The 25,662-nt window shown below is 40.3% G+C and overlaps 1 protein-coding gene and 1 long non-coding RNA gene across 2 annotated transcripts in view; one reads left to right on the forward strand and one right to left on the reverse strand.

Annotated features, from left to right (window-relative positions):
- Positions 1-4,481: 4,481 nt before the first annotated feature.
- Positions 4,482-25,662, forward strand: part of LOC108516628 (uncharacterized) — a 34,539-nt gene continuing 13,358 nt past the window's right edge. Inside the window, exons 1-2 of the long non-coding RNA XR_001881886.1 lie at positions 4,482-4,575; positions 9,620-9,748. This is a non-coding gene — a long non-coding RNA (uncharacterized LOC108516628). The remainder of the gene's footprint in view (positions 4,576-9,619; positions 9,749-25,662) is intronic.
- GK5 (glycerol kinase 5) overlaps positions 17,762-25,662 on the reverse strand; it is a 58,818-nt gene continuing 50,917 nt past the window's right edge. Inside the window, exons 14-15 of the mRNA XM_017854205.1 lie at positions 24,346-24,479; positions 17,762-19,607 (exon numbers count right to left, since the gene is read on the reverse strand). Coding sequence (XP_017709694.1) covers positions 19,459-19,607; positions 24,346-24,479 — 283 coding nt within the window. The 3' untranslated portion in view covers positions 17,762-19,458. The remainder of the gene's footprint in view (positions 19,608-24,345; positions 24,480-25,662) is intronic.

Genomic DNA, 25,662 nt, shown 5'->3' on the forward strand with positions numbered 1-25,662 from the left:
CTTAAAGTACATGCTTTAAAATCAGAGAGGTAACTTACAGTCTTCTACACTAGTTAATACCTAATTTGGGGTACCATTCTTGTCGGACGAATATGGATGAACTAAACAAATTCACAAGTGGGCTATGAGTTCTGTAAGGAGATGCAAACGAAAACAGTGACACAAAAGTCACTTACAGAGGTTAAAGAATGATAATATTTGCTAGAGAAGAAAACACTCAGTGGAATATAAGTATCTTCAAATAGTTGAAAACCCACAATACAGAAGAGACAGTGAGGACACAATTTCTAGTTCAATGAAAGAAATAATTTTATAAAAATTAGAGTTGTCCAAACATGGCGAGGTGTGTGCCTACAACCCCAGCTACTTGGGAGGGTGAGTTGGGAGGATCACTTGAGCCCAGGAGTTCCAGACAAGCTTGAGCAACATAGAGAAACCCTGTCTCAAAAATAAATAAATAAATAAATAAATAAATAAATAAATGGAATTGACCAAATATCTTTATCTCAGAAACTATGACACCATAGTCTCTCCAAAAAATATACAAATGTGCATAATTTTGCATAATATTTCCAAGAGTTCACAAGTCTATTTTCATATCTATTCATGCCGCACACCTAGTCATGTATCCCAGATTAAAATGGAAAGGATTTATGTATGAAGAGGTGAGTGTATTTGATTCTCTTTAAAATTCACTACAATTTAAAATTCTATGATCTAAAAGAACTCTCAATCTATGCTTTCTAGTTTCTTCTGAGATCCATTATAACACATATTGCAATAAGAGTTTAAAAGATGATGACAAGGAATTACATCCCAGTTCATCAGTTATATTGAGGGCACACAGCTCAGACAGTTAAGAATTTTGGCTGCAAGAGAAAAACTTCCATGTGCCACTTGGACTACATATTCACAAAAGTCGGGGTGGGAGGAATTACATGATCACAAAATGAGAATATGAAGTATTACACACTAGAAAAATTCAGCTTTCTTTTTTAAACACCTAGAAATGAAGAGAACTGAAAAGTAAGAGTTCAGTAAATCTTGGACCTTTATTAACAAATGTAAGTGCCACAGTGCTGAAACTGCAACTGCACAGTCAGAACAATGCTACAGACACCATGTCTACTCTTAGACTAGACTAGTTACAGGCACAAGATGTTCTAATAAACAGCAAACACATCCAGAGCCAGTACATAAGTGTGACAGAATCTGGGGTCTAGGCATTTGATTTTTCCCCTGGTGCTGAGAATGGACACTGCCATTAAAGATTAATTATAGTAATCTGATAGTGATAAAGGTTTAGCTAAACAACAGGCTAACCAATGAAATGGAAAAGGAAGCTGCAATATAGATCAATTAAACTATTTTTATATTTACTTTTAAGGAGAGACAGGGTCATGATTATGCCATATATAAAATAGATGAATATACACTCACGAGCTGGAAAAAAAAAAAAACCAAAAACAGGCAAATAACCATTTATTAGGCGAAGATAAATTCAAGTCATTAAAGAGAAAACACATGGCCCAGAAAAAAAAAAAAAAAAATAGGTTGTGAAAGTCAAATGAAAAGACACAAAACTCAGATCTCGGGGAGAGAGGGGAAGGAGAAGACTGTTAAAAGAGAGCCTTACTGAAAGACAGCAAATAAGTGAGACAGGGAGGCTATGCCCTCTGAGATGGAATGAGGAAAAGATAAAAGTATTCATGGGTTCAAAAGTAGCTTCAGCAGTGAATATGGAAAAGGAATGAACCTGTTCACTGTCTCAACACTAAAAGGGAAATAATATAGGGTCTTTTTCTAAACCAGCATCCATGGCAAACGCCTAATACAAGACATTTAATACGTGGAGAATTTTCTTACGATTGCACTCCATACATTAGTCCATTCACTCCCCGAAACACACCGAATAGGTGGATGCATCTAATTTACAGATGGAGAAACCGAGATCACACAATAGAATATAGCATAGGCTGGTAAGAGAGACTGGGGCGCTCATCCACTTCGTGGTACTGTCTCTCAGCGAGATCCTGGGAAAACCCTTACACTTCTTTGTGAAGAGAGACCTTGGTTTCCAGATTTTCTCAAAGGAGTCTGGGCCCAAAAAGCGATCCTCTACTTCAGAGAAAAGTTCCTTTATGGGGCATATGAGGTTCTTCAAGCACACAAAGGTTAGAAACTCTTTTAAAAAACAAACAAACACCTGGTGGAGACAGAGGCGTGTGAGTCATGAAAGGAGGAGGGAAAAATCGGAAAACCAGATTTAGAAGCCATCCTTCTTTGAAGAGAACGAGAAAGTAGAAAGCAGCCCTTCCCCTCTTCTACGAGGCGTGACTCAGGGACGTTACCTCCCCCGATTTGCTCTATGCACTAAGAGGGTGACCCTCTCCGGCTTTCGACTCTGGCCCAGACACTCACGGGTTACCCGGCCAGGCCTGGAGAACCCGGGTCTAAACAGATGGGACTCGTGTGAGGGACAAGGGGGCCCCTGGGCGCAGGGAGGGAAACCTGCCCAGGAACGCGCCCGGCTGGGTCCAAAGGCCCTCGGCGCGCGGGCCCGCGCCCTCGCCCCAGACCTTACCGCCTTCGGCTGCAGAAGAACTGGCGGTCAAGCGAGGCTGTCGGGCCGAGCAGGGAGCGCGTCTTCGGGCGCCGCCGCTTCTGTGGCGCCCGCGCTTGGCGGCTGCCGGGTCCCGGTGGACTCACACCCGGGGAGACGCGGCCTGCCCGGTCAAGGCCCAGGAGTTTGAGGGCCCGGAACGCCGACTGTGCGCGCGCCCTCGAGCCTGCCCAAAGAGGAAGGGTCAGGGCGCGCCCCGCGGGCCGTGCAGTGGCAGTAGCGCCGCAGCCGAGATCGCTGCCGATTTCGTCCGCCCTCTCCCTGCCCAGCTACAGCCCCTCTTCCCCCGCGCGAGCTTTGGCGGCGGAGCAGCACGGTGCGCGCCGATTGGCCCTCGGGATGTGCGACGCCAGGCGCCGCTCCCCACGGATTGGCCGGGCCGGCAGTGCGTGCAAGGAGTAAACAAACCCCGCCCCCAGGCTTCCCTTGGAGAGTAGGGGGCCGCCAGATGGAGGTGGGGGCCTCCTGCACTCAGCCACCGCCCCTTGGTTCCCCCTGTGGCCTCCCTGGGAGCCCTCCCGCAGGACCCGACCACCCCGCTTCCCCGCCGCCTCCAGGGACAGCTGCGGGCCTGAGGCCTAGAATTTTAGACACACTTCCTTCAATCCCTCCTGTCTCATCCCCCCTACTCCCACTCTGCGACTTGGGTGGGAATCTCTTTTCCAACTCACTCCGAAGCCGGAAAACCCCAGCTCTCTTGGAAAGAGGAGGACTGGGCAGTTCCATCTCGGTCCCCAGGCCTTTGCCGGGTCGCCCTGGGGAAGCATCAATAAGGGACAGAGGGGCGAGTGATCGTGAGTGAGGCTATGCGTGGAGCCAACGGTGGGACACCTTGAAATTATTCAGACAATGGGTTAGAGACCACTGGGAATGTGGAGGTTCTTCAGTATCCAGGCAAGTTAACATCCAAACCAGGACAGGTCATCATGTCCCGCGGAAACTGCACACACCCCACATGCCCGTACACTTGGTTCCATATGAAAAGATATTGTTCATTCATTCGTGCCGATGTGAAAAACCCTGTGCAAGCAGCGCGTTAGAACGATTAGATCTTTCTCATTTTACTCCAACCAAATTTTATGTTTGTTTTTGAGACGGGGTCTCGCTCTCACCCAGGCTGGAGTGCGGTGGCAGGATCACGGCTCAGTGGAGCCCTGACCTCCCAGTCTCAGGTGATCCTACCACCACAGCCTCCCGAGTAGCTGGGACTACAGCCCCGCGCCACCACACCTGGCTAATTAGAGACGGGGTTTCGCCATGTTTCCCAGGCTGGTCTGGAACTCCTGGACTCGAGAGATCCTCCAGCCTAGGCCTCCGAAAGTGGTGGGATTACAGCCATGAGCCACCGCGCCCGGCCCCAAACACTATTCTTGACATGGGGAGACATCAGTGGACAAAATAGAGAAAAAAACTCCTTCCTTTATGGAGTTACATTCTAGCAGGATAGGAAAGATAATATGCAAAAGAATAAGCAAAACAAAAACTACATTACATGCTGCTATTTATGCTATGGAAAAAAAAATAAGCAGAGGTGTTGGAGGAATGGCTTCAGTCCTAAATAGAGTGATCAGGGAAGGTGGCACGGAGAAGGTGGTATTTAAGCGAATGCCTAAAGGAGGTGAGGTAGGTAAGAGAGCACTTTCAGATCTTTCTCTGGGGCAGGACATAATTGCATGTAACTAGTCCTGAGAGTCCAAGAATGTCAAATGCAGTACTCCACTGACTGATTCTAAAATGCAAAAACCCCAATGGAGTGATTACTTCACATTCTCCAGTAACAAATCAATAAAAATTCATTTAGTTTCCACAAGAAATTTTGTTAAGGTTATATTCAACAAATACTTTTCACTCTAGGTACTACATATACAAAAATCAGCAAGATAGAAAACATCCATCCTCAAGGAACTCAGTGTAGCAGAGGAAATGGATTGTAAACCACCTCAATTCAATGTGTAAGTAACCATGAAAGTACACACACAAAGTGCTTGGGCTAATGTAGGTAAAGGGGTCGCTGTCATAGAGGAGCTGTAACTATCTTAGGATCTCTTTATCTATAAAAGAAACTCAGTACTAAATTTGGAGAGAAGCTATCAGGGATTCCCTAACCTCTTTATAGGTTAGAGTCTGAAGATACTAGGTTGAACCATATGAAATTGCTGATAGTGGGCAATTTTCATATGGTTCAACTTACTGTCTTGCAGGGGTAGTATGAGGATTTTGCCATGTAATGCATGTAGTAAGTGTTCAATAAATGATGGCAATTATTATATTTACTGTATAATATAGCTTTTAAAAAAAAGATTTAAAAGTCAATGTTTTATAACACCTTCCAACACCGTTACATAAAATGGGCAGTGAAAGTTTCAAATTTTCCATATACTAGTTTGATTTAGTTGTGAATTTCCATGACCTAATCAGGGTATGTTGTAAAAGACAGTAAATGTTAGTTTCACAGCAGGCCAAGAAATTCAGAATAAGGAGGAACAGCTTGGTTTTTAAGCCAAAAACTGAGAATTCTCCAGAACAGAATAAATTGTCAAGTTGCTACAGGGAAGAAAATTCATGTAAATCAATTTTTCATTCCCACTCATAGTTCCAATTTAGCAATTTGCACAACAGTCAGCTTTCTGTCTTCTTTCTTATTTCCCCATTAAGGGATCTTATTTCCTCTGAAAAGGAAAATAAAGTTTCCACCATCTCCAATGCCAGAGAGTAGACATCTGAAATGTGACAGAACATTTATTGATTCTGCAAACACTTATTAAGCACTTATTGTATGCCAAGAACTATGCAAGGTATTGGCAATACAAACACAAATGTCCAAAGAGCTCCATTCATTGGCATTCCTTATGCTTGGAATAATCCCCCAGTTCACCCACAACTCACCTGCACATGCCTTCTCATCTAAACTTAAACAACACTTTCTCCAGAAAAGCTTCCCCCGAGTCCCCATCTCCAACTCTTTTCCCATATTTTCTTTGACTTTCTAACATTCATTAAACTTGTAATTACTCACTAGCTACCTGCCTCCCATTAGACTGTAAGCTTCTAGAATCAAAGACATATCATTCTAATCACTGTCATCTCCTCAGTGCTTAACAGAAGTTCAATGTTTTTATTGAACAGATGAGAGTCCACAGCCCAGCAAATTTGGAAAGAGGAGAGAGGTATAATAAAGTCCTCTGCTTAGAAATATGTGGGCCACAGAAGAGCCAACACAAAGAGGCTGTGAAAAAGACGGGTCCATTCCAGTTAAACCCGAGGCATTTCCATGTGCTGCCTGCTCTCCTGGCACTGGATACTGCTTTTGCAGGTGGAAGTACCAGACTCCTGGACCACTGCCTCTCAAACTTTGAGATGCACAGTAATCACTTAGGGAATCTCACAATTCAGGCTGTAAGGTGTGGCTTCGATCCTGTATCTCCAACAGGCTTCCAAGTGATGCTGGTGCTGCCTCACCAGCCAAAAATCACACTTTGAGTAAGAAGGTCTTTAGTGACACCTTTTATCACACGAAAAGATCTGCAGTTGTCAGAACAGTTTCAGATTTTTTTAAAAGCATCTTCTTTTCACACCAAATCCATCTAGTGACTGACAAAAGAAATAACACTTATAAGTGTTAAATCTGGGTCTTGCTTCTAGAGACAATCCTGTTATGTACAGTTTAATCACCTTAATAGGACAGAGTAGAATCGAAGCCTCGGAATTTCCTCAGGGGGGGATTCAACCTCTCCCCAGGTTTCTGGAATGACTGCATTAGAGCAGTAGAAACGTTTCAAAGTCACCCTTAATAAAAGTAACCCCTTAATATCAAACATAAAATATTTTTTAGGATAAAATATTTTATTCACCGTAAAAAATATAAAGTAAATGTGAGGTATAAGGAATCATGAAAGCACTCATGTACCTGCTTAAGCAACATATTATTAACACCATTGAAGCATCATGTACCCCCTACCAGTGTCCCCACAACTTTCCCTTTCCAAAATAACATCTTAAATTCTGTGTATAATTTCCATGTTCTTCTTTATAATCTTAACACACGTGTATGTATATCCAAATAATATATTGCTTAGCTTTTCATGTTTTTGAACTTCATAAATTTGGAATAAAATTTATTATTCATCTGCAAATTTTTTTTTTGCTCTTTTGTTTAAGAGGGTCATCTATCTTGATGGGTGGTCATTCATTTTCACTAATACAAAAATAACATTTACATACTCCATTCTATTTTATTATTTTTTAAAATTTTATTTTGAGACAGACTCTTGCTCTGTTGCCCAGGCAGGAGTGCAGTGGTGCAATCTCAGCTCACTGCAACCTCTGCCTCCCAGGTTCAAGTGATTCTCCTTCCTCAGCCTCCCAAGTAGCTGGGATTACAGGTGCACGCCACCAGTCCCAGCTAATTTTTGTATTTTTAGTAGAGATGGGGTTTCACTTTGTTGGCCAGGCTGGTCTCAAACTCCTGACCTCAAGTGATCTGCCTGCCTTGGCCTCCCATAGTGCTGGGATTACAGACGTGAGCCACCGTGCCCAGTACATAATCCATTCTCTTATTGAAAGGCATTTGGGATTTTTACCTTTTTTCCTATTCTGATGCTGTGAATATTCCTGTCTCCTTTGTACATGTGAAATTTTCCATAGGGTCTTAGATTATGAACAGGGGTGACAGTCAAAATATTTAAAAACTGGTAATTCACAGATCTTAGCTGGTTCTCCTTCCCCACAAATACCCTGACACAATTTCTTATGTGCAGTTGGTTTATTTTGGGAGATGATTCCAGTGAACTGGAGTGGGAGATAGCAAGCATGAAACATGAAGAAGGAAAAGCCAACCCCATGTATTGTGGGTTACTGAGATGTGTTACTGCGATGACCACTGCTGGAGGCTACTTGATCCTGGACAGGACTCTCCAAGAAGTTTTGAAGAGCACACTTCAAAACTGTCCACTTGAAGGACAGAAGAGGGGCATATTTACACACTGGCTCCCATCCTCACTGTGAAAAAGTTGCTCTGTTGGGTGTCAACTCTCTAGTACTTCAAAGTTTGGACATGGGTGAAAATAACAGAGAAGTTCAGACAAGTATTCCAAGCTGACAGTCAGGGAAATCCCAGTCCAGAATAGGAGATATGATAAGGCAAAATGAGGCAAGGTGTTGTCAGCATACACCGGGGCAGCTGATGGCTCCAACAAGTGAAATAAAAAGGTGAGCCAAGATGATAGGAAGTGGGGCAAGAGGTGACCAAAACTGATATAAATAATTGAATGATAAATTAATGGAGAATAAGAGACAGCTCTTCCATACAGTAGAATTCAATTAATAAATAAAAAGGCATAATGGAAATAGAAAATCACCATTACTAGGCACTCAACACCGGAATGATTGTTGCAGGAGAGAACTATCCATGGACAGTAAACTAGTGAGTGAAAAGTGTGATGGCAAACAGGATATTTATGTGGTCTTAAAGTATCTTCTCAGAAAATTCTTATTAACTACTAAAGAAAATAGTAACCTTGCAGTGGAAAATCTGGGAGACACTATCTTAATCTATCTTAATCAAGTGATCAAGGTTAACATCATCAGTAATAAGACACAGGGATATAGCTTCACGATAAGATGCACTGAGAAGTCCACAATATCACTTCTGCAGTATTTTAACAAAAGTGCAAAACCTCAGTCTACACACAAGAGAAAATCAGGCCAAGCCAAAGTGAGGAACATTCTATAAAATAACTGCCAGTACACTTCAAAAATGTCAAGGCCATGAAAAAAATAGACTGAGGAACTGTCTCAGATTGGAAGAGACTAAGGAGACATGAAAATTAAATACAATGTGGGATCCTGGACTGAATTCTGAACCAGAAAAAGGACATCACTCAGAAAACAGGCAAAATTCAAATAAGATCTGTAGATTAGTTAAGACTACTGTATCAGTGTGAATTTCCTGGTCTAATTGTATTATGGTTACACATGATGTTAATTAGGAGAAGCTAATAACAAGGGAACTCTGTGCACTATTTTTACAACTTTTCTGTAACTCTAAAATTGTTTCAAAACAAAAAGTTAACAATTAAATACCAGGGGATCTTATTAAAATACAGATTCTCATTCAGTAGGTCTGTGATAAGGCCTGAGAGTCTGCTTTTCTAAAAAGCATCTAGGTGATGCTGAGACTGCTGGTCCCAATGACATATTTGAGTAGCAAGACTTTTTTCCCCCAGTTGTACTGAGGTATAACTGACATAGAATAAACTGTACATAAAGTGAACAATGTGATGAGTTTTGATGTATGCATACACCCATGAAACCATTGCCACAAACAAAATAATGAATTTATTATTGGGAGATGATTCTAAATAGGTTTCTCATTTCTGTTTGTGTTGCAAGCAGAGACACTGTGGCTTTTGTTGTAAGACAGAGATGGTGTCTCCCTCCACAGCAGAGGGCAGTTTTGTCCAACAATCAAACATCATGAAAATAGTTTTCCTCTGGGACAAGCATCAGACAGGTTTACTTCCAATCTATTACAAAAGACTCAGGTTTCCTGAGCCTGAGGTTCTTCAGCTTTACCACAAACCACTGCATTCACAGTATCAACCTGAAATGCTCCTCACAGGACTTAGGAGGCAAGGAGAACCAACGTAAATATGAAGATAATTAATGCTTGCTGTGCCATGAGTAATAAAGTCTTTAATCTCTGAGGCAGGAGTCTCATATCTTTTGTCATCAGTACAGGTTGGGCATCCCGAATCCAAAACTCTGAAATCCTAAATGCTCCCAAATCTGACATTTTAAATTAAAAACTTATTATTACTAGAGACAGCATATGGCTTGCCCAGACTGGAGTATGGTGACATGATCATATCTTACAGTGACCTCCTGGGTTCAAGTGATCCTTGGGCCTCAGTCTTCCAAGTAGCTGGAACTACAGGCATGACCATCATGCCTGGCTGATTTCCTTATTTATTTATTTATTTATTTATGTATTTTTAGTAACAAGATCTCCCTGTGTTGCCCAAGCTGGTGAAATCTGAGGCTTTTTGAGCACTGACATGATGTGTGAAGGAAATGCTTGGATTTGGGTATCGGATTTCAAGTTTTCAGATTTTGGATGCTCAATTGGTAAGTATCCATAATAAAAATATTCCAAAAAAAAAAAAATCTTAAACCCGAAATACTTCCGATCCCCAGCATTTCAGATAAGGGATACTCAACCTGTATCTATAAAACTGTGGGAGACTAACTTGTTAGCTTCCAAAGTCGAGTAAAATTTCAGACTCTTCTCAGTTTTTGACGGTGTTTGGTGATGAAGATTGGGATGCTAATAGAAATAATGGCTTTCTGGAAGGGAGAAGACAAGGGCTCCCATGGGCTGGGTGAAAGGATATGAGAACTCCCTGGGATCTGGTAGCAAATGTTCTTGCTCAAATGGTGGGCAAGGGGAAGGAAAATTTGGCAAATCTAATGTATTTGCCTTATAATCTTCCCCCCCCCCTTTTTTTTGAGACACAGTTTCCTTCTCATGCCCCAGGATGGAGTGCAATGGCACGACCTTGGCTCACTGCAACCTCCGCCTCCCAGGTTCAAGTGATTCTCCTGCCTCAGCCTCCGGAGTAGCTGGGATTACAGGCACATGCCACCGTACCTGAATAATTTTTCTATTTTTAGTAGTGCTGGAGTTTCACCATGTTGGCCAGGCTGGTCTCAAATTCCTGACCTCAAGTGATCCTCCCACCTCAGCCTCCCAAAGTGCTAGGATTACAGGCGTGAGTCACTGCTTCCAGTCTAATCTCCACCTCTTAATGGGTTCTGTTTCTTTCTAAAGAGCAAAAAATGGGCCGGGCGCGGTGGCTCAAGCCTGTAATCCCGAGCACTTTGGGGAGGCCGGGGCGGGGGGGGGGGGGTGACGGGGCGGGATCACGACGGTCAGGGATTGCAGACCATCCTGGCCTAAACACGAGTGAAACGGCCGTCCTCTTACTAAAAATACAAAAACTAGCCAGGCGTCCGTCCCGCGACGGTGGCGGCCAGCCTGCTAGTCCCAGCCTACTGGGGGCGCAGGCTGAGGCGCAGCAAGAATGGCCGTAAACCCGGAGCGGAGCCTTGCAGTGAGCTGAGATCCGGCCCCACTCGCACTCCAGCTGGGCGACAGGGAGCGAGAGGCTCCGCCTCAAAAAAAAAAAAAAAAAAAAAAAAGCAAATAAATACACTAATACTCAATATCATCATCATTTCTTTTTTTCTACAATTTCTTTTAAATAAAACCCATTCTTCAAAATTATTGATACAAAATAACCAGAGAAACTTCAGCAACATCAGCTCCATATATCTCCATCATGTCCCCTGTTCCGTGTCCTTTTCAATAGACTAATTGCTTTGAACAACAACAACAACAAAAATGCATGACAAAACCAAAACCTCTTCCTTTCTTCAAACAACTCAATGTTCATCATTCTTCTGCTATGAATGTTCATACATCTTCTACTATGAAATAATACCGTGGGCTCATGAGAGACTCCACTATGGTCAAGGAATGGAATCCACATTATCTGACTGAATCTTCCACCCATATAGATGTCACTAAATATGTCTGTGAACTCGAAGCAAATAACAGAGAAACACAAAATAAAAATGGCTTTAATATACCAACATGTACAGATTATTCAGTTTCATTGTAATTTCCCAATAATTTTAAATTATAATTTTCAGAAAGGATTTTTAACATCTGCTAGGCTAATTCCATGAAATTATCTTTTCTCCAGTTATTTATAATTTTTCTAAATATTTTAAAATACAGTATATTTTCACAACAAATTTTATTTTCCCCACCACAAAGAATTATCCCACTTCTCTAGTAATTTCCTTTGTGCAAGAATGTAGAATATAGACTAATCAGCCTAAATAGGATCTAAAAAGGCAAGGTTACATAAAACCCTTCTTGTCTAACCATATTAAGGCCCAAGTTTACCTAGAGTCACAACTGTAGTTAACAAGTGCTATTTCTCTGGTTGTTTTTTGTTTTGTTTTTGTTTTTGCAAAGTTTCACCATGTTGCCCAGGCTACCCTCGAACTCCTGGGCTCAAGCGATTCTCTGGCCTTAGCCTCCTGAGTAGCTGGGAACAGAGGAGCATGCCACCGTGTCTGGCTCCTCTGTGACTTTCTTAATGTGCAGAAACCAAAACAGGTAATAGTATTTAATAAGAATGTCTAGGTAATTTTGTTTTAAATCCAAAAGTTAAAGTAGACAAAAAGGGAAGGGAAAAATTCATATGCAGATGAAAATATTTCTATTACTGTGGATCCCTGATTTTTTGTATAGATCTTAACAATGATTTATGAGGTTCTCAATGACAATTTAATAAAACTGCAAAATTCATTAAGAACATCAGAGAAGGCCAGGTGCAGTGGCTCACGCCTGCAATCCCAGTATTTTGAGAGGCCGAGGCAGGTGGATCATGAGGTCAGATCGAGACCATCCTGGCTAACACGGTGAAACCCCGTCTCCACTAAAAATACAAAAATTGGCCGGGCGTGGTGGCAGGAGCCTGTAGTCCCAGCTACTCAGGAGGCTGAGGCAGGAGAATGGTGTGAACCTGGGAGGCGGAGCTTGCAGTGAGCTGAGATCGCGCCACTGCATACTCCAGCCTGGGCAACAGAGCAAGACTCCATCTCAAAAAAAAAAAAAAAAAAAAGAATATCAGAGAAATAAGATTATGAATTTACTGAGGCATACAAATTGGAATCTACATTTACCATCTTGCACAAATAGGAAAGTTTCTAATAACTTATTAACAAAATCATTCTGAAATCTTTACACAAATCAGCCTATTTTAAATAAAAGGTTAGAAACATTATGATAACTATGTACAAAGTATATATCTGTATACTTAACATTCTAAGTAAAGATATCTTTGAAAATTTACTATTACACAGTATTAGTACTATACTCTATAATGAGCAAAGAAAGAATATGAGAACTCTTGGGCTCAGTACATTGTAAATATGTTCAAAATGCTATATACATTTTGCCTGAAAAGATTTTTAAAAATCCCACATAATCACACATAAACCACTGGACTGATTTTTAAAAACTTTAAAAAAGATATTTAAAGATATGGCTCATAAATGATGAGTTGATGGGTGCTGACGAGTTGATGGGTGCAGCACACCAACATGGCACATGTATACATATGTAACAAACCTGCACGTTGTGCACATGTACCCTAGAACTTAAAGTATAATAATAAAAAAAAAAAGATATGGCTCATTAAGCAAACATTTAGTGATCATATCTCACTGCAGCCTCAAACTCCTGGGCTCAAGTGATCCTCCTGCCTCAGTTGGCAAATGGGCAAAAGATATGAACAGAAATTTCACTGAAAAGGATAAACAGAGTGGGCTGAAATAAGAAATAGTGACACCACCAAATGCTGGCGAGCATGCAGGGAAACTGGATCACTCATACACTGCTGGTGGGAATGTAAGTGGTACAGCCAGTCTGGAAAACAGTTTGACCTTTATTTTATGAATAAAGATAAGATTCATTTAAATGGGAGTCTCTATATCATTTGTTTCCTAAACATCACAGGTATCTATTAAAACACAGCCATTTTATAATAGACTAAATGTATAGTAAAGTGGGGAAAGACAGTAGAAAAAGAATAACAAAGAATTTCAGAAATATCTGATTTTGCAAGCACCTGTCTCTGTCCTTCCCACTTCAAGATCATTCCTGCATTCCTCTAGGAACAAGGGTCCCATGGGAATATGATGACAATGCAGCCAATGACTTAGGTGCCAATAGATGCTGTTACCAAAATATTTATGGCTATGAGGTTTCAAAACTTAAAAAAAGAAAATGATTCCTTTTATTGGAAAGGAGATTTAAAAGAAAACAACCAACATGATTTTGAATCATCTGTTTAACTTTTTTAGATTACTCTTTTTGACGGGTTCAAACCAGAAGACCTGGGTTTGGGTTTACAATAAGACAATTCTGGGACCAAGGAGGTTGTAAAGGCCCAAGGTGTGTTTGGGGCTTTTTTCCCCTCTCTCTCTCTCTCTCTCTCTTTTTTTTTTTTTGAGACAGAGTCTCACTCTGTCACCCAGGCTGGAATGCACTGGCCCAATCTCGGCTCACTGCAACCTCCACGTCCCAGGTTCAAGCAATTCTCCTGTCTCAGCCTCCCAAGTCGCTGGGACTACAGGCACATGCCACCATGCCTGGCTAATTTTTGTATTTTTAGTAGAGATGGGGTTTCACCATATTGATCAGGCTGGTCTTGAACTCCTGACCTCAGGTGATCCACCACCTTGGTCTCCCAAAGTGCTGGGATTACAGGCGTGAGCAACTGCACCTGGCCTTTTTCTCTCTTTTTTAAAATTGAGATGGGGGTCTCACTATGTTGCCCAGGCTGGTCTCGAACTCCTGGGCTCAAGTGATCCTCCCGCCTTGGCCTCATACATTGCTGCGATTACAGGTGTGAGCCACCACGCTTATCCTGGGGCTTTTAATTCTTACTGAAAACCATAGTCTAAATTTCCCAAAGGGATTCAGAATCCTTTGGGGTAGATTCAAGCCTTCTAGGCCATCTCTGGGATGACTCTAGAATAACTTAAAGTCAAAGAACTCCAGGGGGTACATCTACATGTCTCCTCAAATAATTACAAAATTCTTGCCAGATTCCTGGGCTGGACTATTTTAGATTAAAGACTGGTCCCTTATAGGAGGGGCTATTTATGAAGTTCCTTCCCTATAGCACCAGCGTGTTTGGCACTCTCAAAATTCAATCTGTTAGTCATCTGCAGTCAAATATATAAAACCTGTGAAGAGAGAGGCTTCAATTAAAGCTTAAAAAGTTAATATATCTATGTGTATTTACGGACGTGTATCTCTACACAAATAGTTTTTCAAATATATAAACATATTAAGAATCTTATTTTATTTTATTAAGACAGGGCCTTGCCCTGTTGCCCAGGCTGGAGTTCAGTGGCACAATCATAGCTCACAGCAGCCTCGAACTCCTGGGTTCAAGCGATGCTCCTGCTTCGGTTTCCTGAGTAGCTGGGACTACAGGGGCATACCACCACACCTGGCTAAGTAACAAAATTATTTTGTAGAGACAAGGTCTCGCTTTGCTGCCCAAGCTGTAGTTGAACTCCTGGCTTCAAGTGATCCTCTGGCCTCAGCCTCCCAAAGTGCTGGGATTACAGGCATGAGCCACTGTGCTTGGCCAAAAATTTTAAATAAACAATATGAGGATTCTAGCTTTCACTACAGAGTAGTTCCTCCTCCTCCTCCTCCTCCTCCTCCCCTCCTCCTCCCCTCCTCCTCTTCTTCTTCTTTTTTTGAGATGGAGTTTAACTCTTGTTGCCCAGGCTAGAGTGCAATGGCGCAATCTCGGCTCACTGCAACCTCTGCCTCAGGGGTTCAAGCGGTTCTCCTGCCTCAGCCTCCTGACTAGCTGGGATTACCGGCATGTGCCACCACACTCAGCTAAATTTTTGTAGTTTAAGTAGAGATGGGGTTTCTCCATGTTGGTCAGGCTGGTCTCAAACTCCCAACCTCAGGTGATCCGCCCTCCTTGGCCTCCCTAAGTGCTGGAAAGAGTATAGTTCTTCTTAATCCAACAGAAAAATATTTTACTCACAACGAATATAAATTGCCCCCATCAACAAATGTATGTAATATCAAGGATAACATGTGTACAAACAAAGTTGCACTAACAAAGTAAAAATGTATCCCACACACATGAAAGCAGTGCTAAGTTCTGGGGAAGCAGACAGTTTCTGCTTTCAGGGAGCTTCCAGTCTGGTAGAGATTTACACAGAAGGCAGATTAAAGAGACTGATTATCTCCTTTGTTCAGAGATAAAAAGGAAGCAAAAAAGCAGGTCAAATCAAAGATGATCTACAGAATACACTAACCCTACCCTGAAATCATGGACCTACTCCAGTAATTAAGGCTGCAGAGGTGGGGCTGGGTGGATGAAAACATCAGAAGACAGTTACAGCATGAGTTAATGATTGATTGATTGAGAGGGTCTCACTTTGTCACCCAGGCTAGAGTACAGTGACATGATCTTGGCTCACTGCAGCCTCCACCTCCTGGAGCTCAAGTGATCTTCCCACCTCACCCCCCTAATTAGCTGAGACTATATGCGTGTGCCACCACACCCAGCTAATTTGTGTATTTTTTGTAGAGATAGGGGTTCGCCAGGTTGCCTAGGCTGGTCTCAAACTCCTGAGCTGAAGTGATCCGCCTGTCTTGGCCTCCCAAAGTGCTAGGATTACACGTGTGAGTCACTGTGCCCAGCTGAGATTTCTTTTTTCTTCATTAATCAGCAAAACAGAAACCCTATTTATTTATTTCAAGATACTATTTTTTTTTTTGCTAACAACCATTTCCTAAGGTAAAATGAGGCAGAAAGAAAAGGAGTATGATACTATATTCACTGAGTCTTCAATTTTCTTCTAACAGCCTGTATCAGTGGCTTTCAACTGGGGGCAATTTTGCCTCTCAGAATGGCAATGTTTGAAGACATTTTTGGCCATAACTAGGGGGATGGTACTTGTAGCTAGAGGGCAGAGGTCAGGGATACTGCTAAACATCCTATAAAGTACAGCATAGCATCCCAAAATAAAGATTTATCCAGTCCAAAATGTCAATGCTGAGATTAGGAAACCAGGCCATGGTTGGATAAAAAAGATGAAAAAATCAGTACGTCTACAGTATAAAAGCAATTAGTAGCACTTTAAGATAGATTGAACAGGAACATTCTCTTCCTTGATGAGACAGTTGCAGACCTTCTAAAAATATCTGATAGATCCATAATGGGAAAATAAAACTTGCTGAGAAATAGCACAAATTTTTCTAAACTTCAAATACTAGCATACAAATGAAAAATAAACTTGGAAGATAGAAAGGACAAACCAGGTGTGGTGGCTTACACCTGTAATCCTAGCACTTTGGGAGGCCGAGGTGGGCAGATCACAAAGTCAGGAGTTTGAGACCAGCCTGGCCAACATGGTAAAACCCTGTGTCTACTAAAAATACAAAAACCAGCTGGGCGTGGTGATGCGTACCTGTAATCCCAGCTACTTGGGAGGCTGAGGCAGGAGGATTGCTTGAGCCTGGGAGGTGGAGGTTGCAGTGAGCCGAGATCATGCCACTGCACTCTAGCCTGGCAACAAAGCAAGACTCTGTCTCAAAAAAAAAAAAAGAAAAAGAAAAGAAAGGACAACTTTGTTGCTCAATTGATCTTATCAACTGTTTCTGCAACCACAAAAGCAAATGTGGCCATGTTTCTGATTTTGGTTAAGTTTGAAAATATTTACTAAACTCTTATCACTAAAATGGCCACAAATATTAAAATAAAATATTAGTTTTAGATTCACAGAAGAAAAAAATTGCCACTGACATTTGAGGAGATGCTCAATTACAATGAGAGACATTCAAAGTTACTTTCCAACATTATCTCAAAAGTATTGATTTTTTTTATTTTTTATTTTTTTTGAGACGCAGTGTTGCTCTGTTGCCCAGGCTACAGTGCAGTGGCATGATCTTGGCTCACTGCAACCCTCCACCTCCCAGATTTAACCAATTCTCCTGCCTCAGCCTCCTGAGTAGCTGGGATTACATGCTCGCGCCACCATGGCCAGCTAATTTTTGTACTTTTAGTGGAGACAGGGTTTTGCCGTGTTTGACCAGGTTGGACTCCTGACCTCAAATGATCTGCCCACCTCACCCTCCCAAAGTGTTGTGATTACAGGCGTGAGCCAATGCACCCAGCCCAAAGTATTTATCCTTTATCTTGTGGTTATATGTTGGGAAAGAAGAATGTGGAAAAGAAGTGAACTAACAAATTTTCAGGTATTAATATTACAATTCAGTATATTCTGACAAAAAGAATTATTTTCTATAAAATTACACCCATTGGCTGGGTGCAGTGGCTCACAGCTGCAATCCCAGCACTTTGGGAGGCCAAGGTGGGAGGATCACTTAAGGCCAGGAATTAAAGACTATCCTGGGCAACATAGCAAGACTCTGTCTCTACAAAAAAAGAAAAAGAAAAAAAAATTACACCCACTGAGGAACAGAACATATAACAGTAAAACAACAGAGCACCTTCCATGTGATTTTGATAGGAAAGCTTTAATTGGGGACTAAGCTTTGGAAAAGGATGTAAACAGGGGAAAGAATGAAAAGAATAAGATTTATCTACATAATGAAGTTTGACTTTTCACAGTAAATAAAATACCTCTATTTATTAATAACAAAAATATTTCCAAATATTAATTAGTAGATTTAATGATACTATATATTTGCTACAATGCCTTCAGAAAATTTAATAATTAAGAAGATACTTGAAGTTCATTCAAATGGCACTTGCAGAAATGCAACTTAACTTCTAGTTCTATCATATCTGTCTCCAAAATGGACATATATGACAGCAAAAACAAAATTCTCTATAAGTCTCTTCATTAGTTACATTACTATGTAACTAAAATAGCTAGTTCTATAATAAAAGGATTTTATGTGATAAATCCTGACCAAGAGAGAAATAAAGTCATTATTGCTGCAAATCCAAATGGAACCTACCCCAAATATAGAGAGGGGCAAATAAAGTGAAAATATGTTGGAAGGTGGGGTCAACTGCCTTAGGACAATTCTACATCCAACTTGACACTACTCACAACTTACTCCTCTTCACTGTTTCTTGCAAGAAAGTCTGAGAATGCGAGACTGTCCTTGCTGCTTGCTCCCTGTGGATCTCTGGCCGAGTGGCTGAAGGGCAATCCTGAGCATAGAAACACTCTCCTCCCCTCTATCCGCTATCCGCTGCACATACTCAGAGGGATGAGTAGACCGAACAAACATCAAAAAGACGCAGGAACAAATAAAATACCACAATAAAGACAATTCTTAAGTGGTCAATAAATTAGGGCACTTTCTTCAAATTAAGCTCTGTCAATCAGGCACTCAATAAAAACAAGACATTAATACAAGCATCTAAACAACGAAGAAAGATAAACAACAAGAGAAAGGCAAGATTTATGTTAACTACCAGCATGTTATACTTCAGCCAGAAGTTTTGAAAGAAACATTATTTGAGAAGGAAAATAAGTAGTATTTTCTGTTTCTTAAAATCAATATTCTTTTAGTTCATTAACTAAAATTAGTTTTCAGTGTTTTCAACATAGAAAGAATGCTCAGATTTTGGTTGAACAAGGAAAATTAAGGCAGTGTCTTTAAGACCAGTAAAGGAAAGCATTAACTAACTCAGAAGCTTATCTGAGAGGGACATATTAAGCTCATATTTGGATATAATATTAGAAAATTATGGCTTTAAACATAAAATATTAATGTTTCAAAATTCCACATTTTCTCAGTTATTCTTTCTTTTTAGCTATATGTACTTCAAATAGCCCACTTAAATTTAAAGAATTAAATAAACACATTTCACATAATTTTGGAACAATATGTGCATGGTGATTGACCCAGAACTATTAGCTTGTATGGTAAATCATTATGTTCCTATGTACCACTGACCCAGTATAAAAAGGAAGAGGATCCATAACTGTCAAAATATGGTTGGAAATGACTAATGTCCTTTGGAATTTGTTACAAAATAGAAGATATAAAGTTTTGAGGTATTGCTGCCTTACCATGATTTAGGGAAAAAAATAAGATTTTTTAAAGCAATGCTTCTTATGAAGCTTATTTAACATTTTCTCCTCTTAGTCATTGTCATATTGGTTATCCCTGAGCTTTATCTCATCTGCACGTCACATAAACCAGCCATCTATGGTTTTGATCATTTCATTTAGTGTTATGTCTTGTTATACCAATTCATAGAGCGTTTCACTGCTTTGGTCCAGTTTTCCAGACTCATTTCATATTCTTGACATTTCTTCTGTGGCTTGAAAACCACTTCACTTTGTCTCAGTTTCTTTAATTCCTCCTTGTCAGTCCAAAACCCTATAGATGAAAAAATTATTCTCAAATTTTAAGGCAAATCATGAGTCCAATAAAGTTTATCCAAAATCCTATGTGAGTTGCTGGTAGAAAGGTAAACAAAACTATTTTAAAACAATCCAAAATACTTTGTTACTTTTGAATTTTGTTAGATTGATCATTCCTGAAAATAATTATACCAGGATTTTCAAGTCTTTTGGTTTCTAACTTTCAGCTCAGTTTCTGTGTGGTGGGATACCACATCACTTCTAAAGTAGCTACCCTATGCCATCATTTAATTTCATAACTTGCTATTATTAAAACAATCCCAAGTGAAAAAAAAACAGTATATTCTCTGGCCAGGCACAGTGGTTCACACCTGCAATCCCAATGCTTTGGGAGACTGAGGAGGGAAGACCACTTGCTTAGGAGTTCAAGGGTGCAGTGAGCTATGATCACATCACTGTACTCCAGCCTGGGTAACAGAGAAAGACCCTCTCTCTAAAAAAAGAAAACAGAAGAAGAAAAGAAAAAACAAGAAATAGGGTATTTTCTTTTATGCAATTAAAATAAATGAAGATGCATTAAGATTTCTGTCTTACAGTTTAAGGTAAATGTCAACTTTCTGGAATATGCATAAAATTCAAAGTTGGGGATTAATGTAATAGTTTCTCTTTCAAACTATAGTCTTTTATATAATATATTTAAATTCCAATTTAAGATAATTTTGTAGTTCTAGCATAGACTGCTCTTTGCAGGAAGGATCATATGATATATAATAAAAAGCAAGAGAATTTTTTTTTTGGAGACAGCCTCGTTCTGTTGCCCAGGCTGGAGTACAGTGGTGCGATCTCAGCTCCCTGCAACCTCCACCTCACGGGTTGAAGCAATTCTCCTGCCTGGGCCTCTAGAGTAGCTCGGCCCATAGGCACGCGCCACCATGCCCAGCTAATTTTTTGTACTTTTAGTAGAGACAGGGTTTCGCCATGTTGGCCAGGCTGGTCTCAAACTCCTGGCTTCAAGTGATCCACCCTCCTCAGCCTCCCAAAGTGTTGGGATTACAGGCGTGAGCCACAGCGCCCAGCGAGAACATTTATAACTAAGATCATAAGTCGTCTGAAATGATACAGGTATGTTATTAGTAAGCTTGGCACATTTCACCCACTGAGCGGTCTATTGCACCTCTTTTGAAGTACTAACAGTCTACAAATCTTCACGAAGTACATTTTCTCTTACCAATAAAACTGACACATAAATTCTCCTTTGTAAAATTTTGTCAGGTCACATTCTTTTTCTTTACAGTCAACATTTTAGACTATCTATGTTTAAAGGTATTAATGTAGGCTGGGTGCGGTGGCTCATGCCTGTAATCTCAGCACTTTGGGAAGCCGAGGCGGGCAGATCTTCTGAGCTCAGGAGTTCGAGACCACCTTGGGCAACATGGTGAAACCCTGTCTCAACTAAAATATAAAAAATTAGCCGGGCATGGTGGCATGTGCCTATAGTCTCAGCTACTTAGGAGGCTGAGGCACGAGAATCACTTGAGCCCAGGAGGCGGAGGTTGCAGTGACCCAATATCATACCACTGCACTCCAGCTTGGGCTACAGAGTGAGACTCCATCTCAAAAAATAAATAAATAAATAATTTAAAAAAGAAATTACCCTCTTTGTCTTGTTCATTTTTAGGGTGAGGAGTAAATTCTACTATGCCATATGGATACTGAGTAACTATTTTTGTTTGCATTTAGTTGTCATATCTTCACCTATCCTATTACTCCTAAACTTTCTGTGATTTAGATAAATGTTTTATAAATAAAATATAGTTAGAATTTGTAAATATTCTGAAAACCTCAAGCTGTAATAGTGGAGATNAAATAAAGGTATTAATGTAGGCAAGTTTTAAAAGAAAAAAATAGTTTTCATCAGTATACTATAGTTAGATAAATCTAGTCAGGAAAATAAATGTGTTTCTTAAAATCCTCATTTCCAGAATTTATTGTTTACATTTTAAGACATATATATTTTAAGTCATTTTATTAAGTATGTATTGAGCAAATCCAATTTCCAGATAAATTCATAAAATAAAGAGGATATACATAGTCTCGCATTTCTGAGACAGAAGCAAATGTTTGAAATTAATAATGATGTAGATAAAACTCAAGTCACTGTGTTATGTATAAAAATAACCCGCATGTGGGGCCGGGTGCAGAGGCTCACGCCTGTGATCCCAGCACTCTGGGATGTTGAGGTGGGTGGATCACCAGAGGTCAGGGGTTTGAAGCTAGCCTGGCCAACATGGCGAAACCCCATCTCTACTAAAAACACAAAAATTAGTCAGGCATGGTGGCGGGTGCCTGCAATCCCAACTACTTGGGAGGCTAAGGCAGGAGAAACACTTGAACCTGGGAGGAGGAGGTTTCAGTGAGCTGAGATTGCGCCATTGCACTCCAGCCTAGGCAACAGAGGGAAACTTTATCTCAAAAATAAAACAAAACACAACAAAACAACCCTGGGTGTATTTGTTACTTAAAGCATTTTAAATGTTCAAGAGAATCTGACTTATTTAGTCTTATCAGGTGAAAAGTATAGAATAATTTGATTAACATAAGTATAAAAATGCTTATGATTTACTATAATTATAGCTTAATTTATTCAATTTGTTTGTTGTTTAAGTATTTGTGATTTACATTATTACAGTTCTAAGTTTGCTCAATCAGGCATGTGAAAGTAATAAGAGAAAAATCAAACATACTAAATTTATAGGAGGTGGAATGCAAAGGAGTTCAAATTTGCAAATGAGATTGATTATTTAAGGGACAGTTTATTTTCTTCAACTTTAATTAATCAAACATTAATCAATGAACAAATGAAAGTAACCATTTCAATTTTATTCAAAATTACCAGATTTTTAGTAGAATCAAGTTTAAGCCAAATTTACCAAGATTTTAGGCTTTTTGTAACTTTAATATACTATTAGCCTAAAACTTTTAAATGTAAAATATCTTATTTTATACCAAACACTCCCCAGAAAGAAACACATTAAAATACTCTGAGTGTCCTAAGGCATCCTCCTGCTTCCTAGGGGGCCCTTTAAATCAACATGCCTACTTCTATTCTTATTCCTCCTCACTGATCTTTTCACTAATTGTCAAAGTGATCTGTTCAAATGCAGATCTTTCTATGTTCCCCCCTGCTTAAAATTCTTCAGTGGCTCTCCAGGGCCTTCAGGGTCAGGTCCGAACTCCTCTTTATGAGGAGTCACCACAACTGGACTTCTATGTACCTCTCCCACTCCCTTCCTGCTCTCACCGTAACAGTACTTCCCATCATTGACCAATGCCTTTGCACAAGTTGCAATAGGGATGTTGAGCCACCCATCTCTCACCCTCTCCTCACCTGACTCTCTGCTAGCCCCTTCAAAATTGAACTATATGTGCTCTCCTCTGGAAAGCCTAGACCACTTGCTTATTAACACTGTCACTGTTCACTGGCTTTATCAAACAAACTTAATGATCACTTGACTTACCTGTCTCCTCCCACCAGGGATCAGAGACTATGGCTTTTAATCTCTTTATTGCCAGCAGTGATCGTCACGTAGCAGGTACTCCACAAATGTTGTTCAATAAATAAAAGAATGGAGTGGTTTCTAATGCCACAGGCAAACCTACTGACAAGGTTTCTTCCTTGACCAAACTCCAATCAGGCTCCTCCAAGCTCTTTTCCAGCTAGGCCTCAACTTTTGGACTTCCATGGTCATCTCTGCATTATCTACTTTGAGCAAGAATTCTGCTAAATTGGTGTAGCCAGAATCTCCCATCCTCAATTTCTGATCAACCTCGATATCTCATCCTCCAGATGACATCTGATCACCCTGCCCTGCCTTCTTGAAAATATTATTAGGTTGGTTAGCAAGAATTTCCCCTTACCTCAACATTTCCTCTTAGTAATTTTCCATCCACTGACTCTCACTCTGCTCTTTGGCTATAATTTCTCACTTTTCCTTATTGTATTCAAAGTTGAGCCTAATCTCTCTCCCACCATAAGATCCCACTGAAGTAGTCCCTATACCTATCTTGATAGTCCTCCAGAATAAAGCCCAGCTTACTGTTCTTTTTTTTTTTCTTTTGAGACAGAGTCTTGCTCTGTCACCCAGGATGGAATGCAGTGGCACCACCTCAGCTCACTGCAACCTCCTCCTTCCCAGGTTCAAGCAATTCTCCTGTCTCAGCCTCCCGAGTAGTTGGGATTACAGGCATGTGCCACCATGCCTAGCTAATTTTTGTACTATTAGTTGAGACAGGGTTTCGCCATGTTAGCCAAGCTTATCTCGAACTCTTGACCCTCAGGTGATCCACCTGCCTCAGTCTCCCACAGTGCTGGGATTACAGGTGTGAGCCACTGCACCTGGCTCACCTTATTGTTCTTTAATAAGTGTCACTGAATAATTTTTTTCTTTAACACTATCTATCCAGAAAGTTTACCCAGAGACTCTCTCTTGCTAGAGACTGACACAGCTGAGAATTAACTGTCCTTGTCTCATATTTCTGACTGAAGGAGTGAGGTAAGGATAGAGGAAGTGGAACCAGACTCACCAATAGAGGAGGTCACAGGGTATTTTGTGAGCAATATGCATATGTATATGGAGTTTAATGGACACCAAGGCTTTCCAGACTCTCTAGAATTTTTTGATGTGAGAGGAGAAATGTTATCTGTAAGAAACAGTTTTCAAGAAAGCTCTCATTCTTATAAATTTTACACATACCAACAGCAAGGCCAGCTAGAGAAGCTGCACCCAGGCATGACATGTCAACGTCCACAGGTCTGTCTATATTCTCATTAATCAGGTCTGAAGTCATCTGCATGACAAAACCATTCTTACAAACTCCTCCATCTGCCCTGTGGGGAACAAAATATGTAAGATGAATTACTACAAAAAAGCATCATTCTTTTTCAGTGGGCCACGTTTTTTTTCTGAAATCCTTTATTTTATTTTATAAATTTAACTTTTTATTTCTAAAATTAAATCACTTAGCATTAACCTAACGGCAGAGAACCTTACTGGGTCATCTTTAAACATTTTCCTTATTTCTGCCATCAATTTTCTCACCTGCCTTTGTTTGTCTTAGGACTGGTTCAAAACAGGCCAGGTATAATAAACTAAGGCAACATAAAAATTCACTTAGATATTACAGAAAAGGAAGTCAAGAAGTTTGATGCTTACATGTCCAAAGGATAGTTACACACCCAAAAAAGAGATTTTAAAGATTGATATACTACACATATGTGGCATATATGGGTGCCAAGATGCACCCAAATTTGATATTGTATTCTCCATAAATACATAATTAGCTCTCTTCTCCTCTCTGAATTCCTACGACCAAGAATTTTGTTGTAGCTGGGCACGTTGGCTCACACCTGTAATCCCAGCACTGTGCGAGGCCGAGGAGGGCAGATCACCTGAGATCAGGAGTTCAGTACCAGCCTGGCCAACATGGTGAAACCCCATCATTACTAAAAATACAAAAAAATTAGCTGGACATGGTGGCACATGTCTGTAGTCCCAGCTACTCGGGATGGTAAGGCGTGAGAATCACTTGAACCCAGGCAGCAGAGGTTGCAGTGAGCTGAGATCATGCCACTGCACTCCAGCCTGAATGACACAGCAAGATTCCGTCTCAACAAAAATACAAATAAAAGAAAAGAATTTTGTTGGGAAGGAGCTAGGCAGAAGTTATTTTTGAAATCCTCAATAATCATAAAGATGAATTATTCGGGATCTCAAAAAGAAATGAGTGGTAGCTCATAGCAGCTACCACTTTCTTCTAATTTCTAATTAAGTCTATTAGAAATAAATTTTACATACCGGATTTTGTTACAGGAATATGAATCTCTTTCTTCATCATCTCATATAACTGTTTGTTTCTAGTTAAAAAACAAGATAACTATTTATAAGAAATTTATATCATAATAATTCACTACTTTATTCTGATCTTGAAAAATACAAACTATAGTTTTATTTATTTGATATTTATAAAATGTACAAAACAAAATATTAAAGAAATAAATTGTGCTAAATGAA

This window comes from Rhinopithecus bieti, unplaced genomic scaffold (genome assembly GCF_001698545.2).
Source record: "Rhinopithecus bieti isolate Rb0 unplaced genomic scaffold, ASM169854v2 scaffold_2653, whole genome shotgun sequence".
Lineage (NCBI taxonomy): Eukaryota > Metazoa > Chordata > Mammalia > Primates > Cercopithecidae > Rhinopithecus > Rhinopithecus bieti.